At 37.6% G+C, this 9,562-nt stretch overlaps 1 protein-coding gene across 2 annotated transcripts; it reads left to right on the top strand.

The window, feature by feature from the left end:
- Positions 1–401: 401 nt before the first annotated feature.
- On the top strand, positions 402–4,954 carry PPDPFL (pancreatic progenitor cell differentiation and proliferation factor like). 2 transcript variants are annotated; one of them, XM_027742535.2, is made up of 4 exons: positions 402–1,984; positions 2,815–2,900; positions 2,991–3,090; positions 3,500–4,954. In XM_027742535.2, exons 1-4 carry the CDS (start codon positions 1,494–1,496, stop codon positions 3,510–3,512), a joined length of 690 nt encoding a protein of 229 aa, XP_027598336.2. In that variant the 5' UTR covers positions 402–1,493; the 3' UTR covers positions 3,513–4,954. The 2 variants fall into 2 exon arrangements, with proteins under 2 accessions (XP_027598336.2, XP_027598338.1); XM_027742537.2 differs by having other exon boundaries at positions 1,849–1,984; positions 2,811–2,900.
- Positions 4,955–9,562: the final 4,608 nt, after the last annotated feature.

The following is a 9,562-nucleotide window of genomic DNA, read 5'->3' as shown; positions in this document are numbered from 1 at the left end:
ATCTAAGAGATAGAACATAATGCCAAATCGAGTGAGAGAAGTGATGGAAAATTTCTCATTAAATAAGTGCTTTCTGTTCCAGTGCAATGCGTGAAAGAGGTCTCCAGAACAAAACTGGTAAATGGCCATGTATGTTAAATGATATAGTAAAATAATATGCATGCAGCAGGGAAGCAATTAAAAATTTCACAGACCTGGTGTTCCCCAGCTCTTGAGTGTTTTGGTGTGGTTCCAAAATGTTGTGGTGTTTGCAAGAGTACTATTTAAGTCAGTGTTCTTGCCAAATACAGTGCCTAGACCATGGGTATGTTAAAGCCTAAACAGCTTTTCTAATAGTGTCCTTGACAAACGTATGAGTTTTTTAAGGTTCCTCAGAGACAAACGTATGAGTAGATTTAAACAGGATTTCAGAGCTGAAAGAGAATGACAGATGCTATTCTTGGTAATGTTACTAGCTCCGTCTAGAACACAGCATTATCACTACAAACGCCCACTACCATGGTCCGAGAGGAGCACTTCCTATGGCTCTTGGGGGAGAAGCTTCTCTTCTTTCAGGAATGGATCTGACAGTTATACAGTGCTCAGTGTGAGGGCATTTATGGTGGTGCAAATGTTTATTGCCCACAAATAGAACAAGAAATGTTGACCATTTCAAAATGGAAATTCACTATTAAGACAGGAAAAGAGGTGATTGCTATATGACAAGCTAATAGTTCAGTTACATTTAGGTGTCCATTACCAAGTAGTAGGGATGTAATTTTTACTCTTACAGTGCTTTTTGACATAACAAGATAAACATATGAGATAACTGGTGCTAGTGCTTGGTACCAAACCATCTGCAAAGTATTTTCTGTGTCAATCTTGCAGATTTCACAAAGATGAGCCTTCAAGCTTTGCTTGGGAAAGACCACAACGTTGTCATGACAGAAGGTCAATAAAAAGGCCTAGGAAAATACACAATGCTTATCTGTTACAACTGCTGTATGAGTATTGTTTTACAGGAAGTCTCCCTGTGGTATAGTTTACCCTTACAAATATGGTAGGAGCTATTATGAACTGTGTCCTTATCATTTGAGATAGAACGCAGTATTTAAGCAGATACGTGGCAGTGACATGGTATCTCACACCACATATGGCTGCGTTCTTACCCACAGCTCCTGCTAGGAAAAAAAAAAAAGAGAACAAGCATTTTGTTGTGGAGCAGGAGAAAGTCAAAGACCCAAAGCTGTTTGTTACTTTTTGTGTTGATCGTTATGCAAGATAAGGACACACACTGTGTGACAAGTTTTGCTACAATATGGGATTGCAACAATGTAAAGGAGCTGTGCATTTATCTGTGGGAAAGTAAAAGTTATTTTGTTATCTATCTTGGATTACCAAGTTTTTTACCAAGACTGTGTGCTCGTGGGTTTTGCTCATTACCGTGAGAGTGGACATCATTCCTCTGGCCTCACTTTCTTTAGTGTATATGCACAGTCATGTTCTAAACAGCCATGTTTTGGCATAGCCAAAAATCTCTACCGAAACAGGTGCCTGTCTGCTCACTCCTCTCTTCCCATTCCCCACAGAGAATAACTAAAGCTGAAGCTCTTAATCCCCGCCTGTGGCACTCCAGTGAAGCGCTCAGAGATGACAGGCAGCAAGAGAGACCGAGGGGATCGGGGCGGGGACGCGGGGCTCTCCGCGGCTCTCCGGGACGACCCGAGCAAGGGCTAGGCGACAGCAGCCAAGGGATCTCGCTCTCCTTTTCCTCCTCCCTCCCTCTCTCCTTTCCTTCTCTCGCTCTCTTCCGTCCCACCCCACCGCCCCCTGGGCGGGCCGCCCGCCGTGGCCCATATAGGGGTGGCTCGGGTTGCCGGCGGCACAGCGCGTCTTTCCACCCCCGGGCTCCTCTCGGAAAAGAGGCGGATTCCCAATTGCGCCGCTGCCATGGCCTCAGTACCCTCCGCCGGCTGCCTCCTGGCCAAGAACCAGTACTACAGAAGTGAGTGTTCAGGGGGTCTGGGAGCTGCCTGTCGTCCCCAAACACACCCTCCGTTCTTCTCCCCCCCTTCCCTTCTCTCGGACTAAGGGAGGCTGAGCTCACCGAGCCTCTCCCGAGGAGATGCCCGGGTTTTTGGCACTCGGGGAAAGGTTAGAAAGTGTTTCAGATGATGTCTGGATGAGCTAGAGGCAGAGGCATGTCTTTGTGCAGTAGTTTTTAATTTCTTGGAGAGGTTTTCATACCAAGGAACTTAGTGTTAATGAGCATTTGCTTCTGGTTATTCACCTATTCATAGCTTCTACCTGTGCTTCGTGTTTACTTTGCAAGCTTAAACACAACACAAAATCAATTCACATTTTGTTTCTAAATATGTGAAATAATCACCAGTTTGAGAGTACACGTGGTGTATTAGGATTCCATTGTACAGGATGGACACTGTTGTGTGAGTGTAGTATATGGTTGTATTACAATGGAAACTATAACAATTAGGTTGTTTTGGACTTGAATGTTCAAGTATAGACTTTCTTGTTTTGATAGCAATGTGGAGGATCATAAGCTTTTTCAGTAATTTTGGTGAAAGTTATCCAAATAGATCTCAGTATGCTTTTAAGTGAAGCAAAGTAGACTGAGAGAGCAACTGATAAAATAAGTTTTTATAAAAACAACTGTAGTAGAATGGTGTATATAATATAGAAGTTATACTCTGTAGCTCAGTAAACTTGATTCCTTCAATATAGCAGCAGGTCTGAAAAACTTTTGACATAGAAATAGTGTAGGCTTTCAAAGCACTTTTTAAATTATGTGTGTCTCTGTTTTCCATGAACAGCAAGACTGAACTCTGAATCCAGTGTTTCTTCCAGCTCCTCCTGCTGTTCAGATGCCTCGAACGTTACAGACCGGGAAAAAATATTTCATGGTATTCTTCCCTTCTTTGAAACAGTCTTCAGTTTTGCCTGTTTGTTATTCAGACAGTATCTAATAATGTGGTCTTTTCCTCCTTTGGCAGGGTTACCTGACTTAATTGATAAATATTGGTGGATAAAAAGCTTCTTCCATAGTGAACCATCTCCACCACCTGTTGGCAGAAAAACACTATCAGCAAGCAGGTGAGTTCTGTTTTTACAATGGTGGGGATAACTTGCTGCATTTTCCTTTTGCTCAAAGTCATAATCCACTAAAACCCTCTGGAGGGTGCAATGCTATTTTCATGACTTAGACTTGGAGTATCTTTTGTTCAGGGCTATAGAAGCTTCCCGTGTTTTCATTTTAATAAATGGAATCATATGCTACTACACATTATGAAGGTGTTACAGTCTGTTACTGTTTCACATTTATGGTGCTATTTATTTAATCTTCTACCCATAGAACTTGCCCACCCATTTATACAGTTTACCCATTTTACTTTATGTTAAAAAGATGATATGAATGCATTTGAAAATACTTAAACAGAAAAATATCTTTGAGGAAAATACAATGAAAATTCTACTCATAACAGTTTTATATGTATTTCTGCAGTACCAATAGTTGAAAGAACAGTGTGATGGCCTTACTGACTGAGATGCTATATACAGACCTGTTTTTCCAAGAGGCTTGGGATCTTCCTAACGTCTGGGTTCAGCTGCAAGAAGAAAACAAAACCTTTAGGAAAGTGGAAAAGCGTATTTTCAAAATATTTGTCAGTAGCTTAAATGGTATTGCTTAATGGATATGTCCATGGCCCACCGTGTTCTTTACGGAACTGTGTAATTTGAGATGTCTCTCTAATGGAAGTAACCAGGATTAAATATCCAGATGAACTGAATAATTAGAGAAAAAATTACAATAAAGGTAAGATTGTAGGTTTAGGAGAAGAATCTGTATTGGATGACTTTGCAACTGGTTAAGTTACCTTTAAGATATCAGCTCTACAGGCAGTCACACTGATACAAAGATTCAGATCTATAGTCCGGAGTAGGACTGCTATATGGTACATGTCTTCCATCAAGTATTTGTGTACCAGTTACAGAGAGTAAGTTTACAAGAATGATTGTCGATTGCTTTGATTTTAGAAAGCCCAGTTACATGAAGAAACAGTAATCTGTTTGGTCTCTTTGGTCAAGCAGGGTGCATAGATCCTAACCTCAAATACCCAGGTACAACTTTCATTCATATCTATGCATGTTGGTTTCTGAGGATAGAATAGAGGAGATGGGCAAGGAACCAGTAATCCTAGTGGACACTGACACTTTCCAAGGACAAAAGCAACCTTAATCAGAGTTCATACTCCCAGCTCTGTTTTAGATTTCTCTCACTCACTTTGTTGTGGCTTGAAGAGCTACTTGTTCTTAGGTGACTAATTTTATCAATATTCTGCTCTCTGTCAGCTTAGTTATGAGCTAGATCTGGCAAAATGTTCCACTCAAGCTAATGACACTTATTATCCAAGTCAACCTTTGCTGTGATTCGTGCTCCTGAAAGACACTGTAATATTGCAATGCTGAAGACCAAATGAAGCTAATTAGTACATCAGATTACTTATTCTACTGGGTATGACTGAAATGCATCAGAGAATATGGCAAATAACGTATTTGGCTGGATGATAAAATTTATATCAATTATCTATGCAACTCTTTGATGTATTATCAGTAAACCTGCCTGATGTTTGTCCATCACTGGATGAACTAACAGTAGCAAATATTAATGTAACCAACATGTTTTTACAATGAGTTAATGGTTGTCATGGCTGTGCATAACTTCAAAGTGTATCAAGTGGCTTCTTCAGGAGACTTACAGTCTCTGTGAAGACAATAAATGCATGGCTGGTGACAACAGACAAGAACACAATTCTGAAAGCATAATTTCAAGGGTCTTTAAATTAACTTGTTATGTGTCTTACTTTACTGCTATTGTATAGTTTCATCTTTGTCCTTTAAGTGTACAGAATGAGCTTTTTTATGCTAAGATTTTTTATTAATAAATATTTAATCAGTAGTTGGTCTGGTTTATTTTTGGCTTTCAATAACAACCTGGTTTTCCATGTTCTTTGTGGTGCAGTTAGTGGGTGGTCTGGGGGTTTTTGGAATGTGGTTTGTTTTTTTTTTTTAACATGAAGAATTTTTAAAATTCCCTCAGAGGTCTGTGCTGTGTGTGTCACATTCTTCCTTTAGTCACTTCAAAGTCTGATACAAGGTGAAAAAGGAACACAGGCTAGGAAAAAGACCCTAACAACTTTTTATATAAGATCATGTTGCAAAGGAAGAGAAAAAGACAACTTACGCTTTGCAAGAAGGTGATTGTGTCTCTCTTTGAAGATGCTTGAAATCACAGAAGAAATAGATGCTGTAGCCCTGTTGTTACACATGAGAAATACTCGTTTCAGAATCGACAAGCTTCCCTACTACTTGTTGAGCTTAAGGTGTTTCTGTTCTTATATAGTCAAAAAATGGGGTGCAGAAGAGGCTTAAAGAGCTGATAAGCTGTTAAGACCCACAAAAAAATCAAAGCACTTTTGTTGTTGTTGGGGCAGCAAGGCTGGTAGTAGGCTCTATGAGCTACTTGTTTTTGTGATGGTATCATGGTGATAGAAACCTCCACTTTAGAGAGGTGTCCTCCTGCCATCCACATCACCTTTTACTGTGATCAGCTCAGCATTGGAGCAGCACCACTGACAACTCCTAGTGATTTCTGCCAGTTCTTCGAAGTATGCAATGAATCAACTCAATTAAATAACCTCCAATGTTGTTATAACAAACTCCTGAGAGTATATGGGTTAATGGGACATGAAAGTGCTTGCTATCAAAGGGTTGCATCTTGTTACTTCATGGTGATAGGGAAATGTTAATTTTCTTGATTTAAATGCCAATACAATGTAACTTTGGGAGGAGGGGAAAGCCAAAATTTAAAAGATTTAAAGAGAAGCTGTGATAAATACAAAAGGGAAGCTATATTGTATAGTTTAAATACAACTTAGAATAAGAAAAATAGGAAAATAATATGATTTCATATACCTATCTGGGCAAGACAAGTACAAATGTTTAATTACAGTACAAAAAAATGCTTTTTCCTGTTAGAAGGTCTATAGGTAGAGATTTATTTTGATGAAGTTAATCTGTGTATTGCTATCCATCTGGAAAAAAATAAGTATCAGAAACAGGACTTGTGCCAGTATGGAAGTACTGTTAGATCCAATTATCAAAACCAAATTAGGAATGGAGAGCTGGACTTGAGAAAGACTTTTTTTTTTTTTTCTCAAACATGCATATAGCAGTGATATTTAATAATGGGCTTCCATTTCTTTCCCAAGAGAAAACTGAAGTCATATTCTCCTGATCCTAGTAATGTTCTATTTTAGGAGTCAAAATAAAAGAAAAATCTTATATAATTTGTTTTGGTTCAAGAAGGATGAAATCTTTCTGTTGACCACATTTAGAGAGAGAAATTCATTATAATGAAGTATTTTTCCCCCCGTTTGTTGTGGTTTGGAAGAAAAGCCATAAAGTTACATTTCTATCCAAAGGTTTTTTTGCCTGTGTGTGAGGTAAGCAATACTACATATTGTGGATGGACAATAGTGAGGATTAACTCTAAAGACTATAGCTATTGCAGTCTAATGGGATTTTTTGGCATAATTGCTTTTTCTGCAGAAGCAAGAATGATAAATAAACCCAAGTAAATAAAACTGGTTTTCAAATAAGAATGAAGAGCAAATCAAACAGCAAGTCAAACTCATTTTGAGTTGTTAGGAGTAAATAATATCTCTGTAATTTATTTGTTAGGGTCGCTTCTCCTTATGATATTACAACATTCTGATATTTTAAAATAATTGCAAATCCCTCTTTATATTTTTCATTATCTTAACTAATCATGTATTATTTCTTCTTGAAAGCAGACTCTCTATAATTGTCACTTCTCAACTCTTCCATGAAGGAAAACCCAAGCAGAGTTTTTCAGCCATTTCTACCAGGATTAATGCTGTTTGCAAAACATTTCTCGAACTATTGCACTTACAACTGGTGGCTGAAAATTTTGACCATGATCATGCTCGGTGCCCTGGCTGACTCTTCAGTGATGGAGGGATTTCTGTCATCTCTTTTTTGTCATGCACTCTGTCATGTGCCAGAGTTCCTGGGTTATGCAGGAATGCATGACCCAAATAACGAGTAAAGTCTTAAAGTGCTGATTCCACCTCCTCTTCGAGGATCTTGACACTGATTTCTAAAGAGGTTGCTTCATTTTGTTTAATATCCAGCTACACTGTCTTCAAGAAGTATTTCAGCACAATAAGAGTGGATCAATAGGTGGAAGCAGTTGGAGATGTGCTTTTTTCTTCTGTGATTCAAAGCTAAAAGCCAGGCTCCTCGGGTATGTTTCAGACTCTGTAGTTTACAAACTGAGGGAGCCAAATAAGAAGGAAAAACGTGATGGCGCAGTTTTGATATGACATGGTCAGTTTGAAATCTTGGACCCTGAAGCACCACTCAATTCACTTGTAAATGGAATTTAATGAATACATTTCTTAATATCACAAATGATAATATGTTTGAAGAGTTCTACTCATTGCAACTAACTACTTGTAAGAAATATGACAAAAATTAATTTTTTAAAATTTAATTTAAAAAAAAATCAATCCTCTCTTTGATGACGCGTATCACAATTTTTTGTTTTTAATTCCATTTTTACATTGTATATAGAGTCACTTCTTCATCTTGAAAATAAACATTCTACATTTTAAATATATTTGTATATACATTTCTAAGAACCTACACATTTCACATTTCACTATCTCATAATAGTGCAGTAGTGAAAAGATAATACTAGGGGTAAAATACACAATGAAATAAGTTCCTTTGAATAGATATTTTCCCATTGTATTGTACCCAGGTTAATTTAATGCTGTCATGACTCCAGCTCAGACTTACCATATATTTAAGTTCAGATGAAACCTAGAATTGCTATAGAGTCAAATTGACAGGATGTGTAAGTGGCTACATGATTTCTCCATGGCAGTAGCAGATTGAGTGAAGTCTTGAATATAAAAGGCAAGCTAAATGTATGTTGTATGTAGTAATCATCTCACATTCTGCCACAATAAAATGCCCACCTGCAAAACCCACAATAACTTTAGGAAAAAAACAACATAACCCTCCACCTAAAAATTCTCTTTCTTTTCATTTTGTGCATTCCAGAAACATATGTTTCTAATCAAGCATTAGTTTTTTTATAATTCTTTCTAATGTTGCAAAAGACTGGCAAGCTGAAATGCATTACACAAACAGATTGTTACTTTCACTAGTAGTTTTAATTGATGTTAAAATTATTGTCCTACATTAATCTTATGCCATTATTGTTTAATGCATTTAGTGGGGGAGTTGTTCTCTGTTTATCTGTCAGCATACTGCGAATGTAGCTGGTTTGTCGTCTGGAGGGGGCAGCTTTGTGGTATAAACACTTTTTAAACACCTACACGCCACTAAAATAGAGCTCCAGTTACTAAGCGGGTCAGCTCAGACCTTCTGAGATAAATGTGCATAGGCTGTAACTGTCTCGTGTAAGGACTGATTTTTATTCTGCATTTTTACAACACAGTATTAAACATTAATCTTGAAAGGCATCAACAGCTAGGCATTATAAAATGATATGAGGCCTTTATGACTAATTCTGAAAATGGATGTCCCTTCTCTTCTCTTTGGACATTAAACATCCACAACATTTATTATATATTTTAAAGAAAGACTTGCCAAGAGTAAAGATTAAAATTTATTGGCTAAAAAAATTCTTCAGCAGCCCTTTTTCTGTACACTAACAGTCAAAAACTGATATCCTCTGTATATTTATCTTGCTAGCACTGACACCATTTAGTTCCACCCCCAAACAGGAAAGTCTCTTGAGATTTTTTTAAACTGGAGGCATTTCTTCTTCAATGTCACTTAATATTGAAATACACTGAAATCAAAAGTGCTTTGCATAATAAATAAATGTAAATTCATTGATGGTGGATTTGAAGTAAAAAAACCCAAAAACATCACAAGGTGAATGGTGTTGATAGTCATTTACAGTTACATGAAATCCTAACTATATGTAGGGAGCACTACGGCTCAAGGACTCACAGAGATTAAGTTGATCTCAACGCTCATTCAATCTTTCTCCTCTCCCCCAGTTGTTCTCTGAACTAATTAAAAAAATCAACACAGAAACAAGCACCATTTTAGCACTTACGAAGAAATAATAGAGAAATGAGATAGAAAGGATAACCAGGAAAAACAGCAGTTCTTTTAATCCTGGAATGGATCAGCCTGTCTCCAGGACATACATCTTTCTGTCTCTGGTTAGGAAAAAAAAATGCAACAAAACCCCTGAAGTATTTTGCTGTGGCCAAGAAATAATCTAGATCATATTAGAAGCTCAGAAAGATCAGGTACTCGTATCATTTATACTGAGCCAACTCTAAAGAAGGAAAATGGACTGAAAGAATCCACAGTGTGGCTGTAAAACAAGGGGCAGGATTGAAGCACAATCTTTTGCTTCAATAAAACCTTGACTTTTAGGCTGAAAAATAGCATTCCTGAAACATGCTGACAGGATATGTTCCTGCGATGTCTA

The sequence above is a fragment of the Pipra filicauda genome, unplaced genomic scaffold, assembly GCF_003945595.2.
Source record: "Pipra filicauda isolate LSUMZ 115617 unplaced genomic scaffold, ASM394559v2 scaffold175_size1500280_pilon, whole genome shotgun sequence".
NCBI classification, from domain to species: domain Eukaryota; kingdom Metazoa; phylum Chordata; class Aves; order Passeriformes; family Pipridae; genus Pipra; species Pipra filicauda.
Note: the sequence above shows the minus strand (reverse complement) of the source record. Positions and strands in the feature narration are given on the sequence as shown.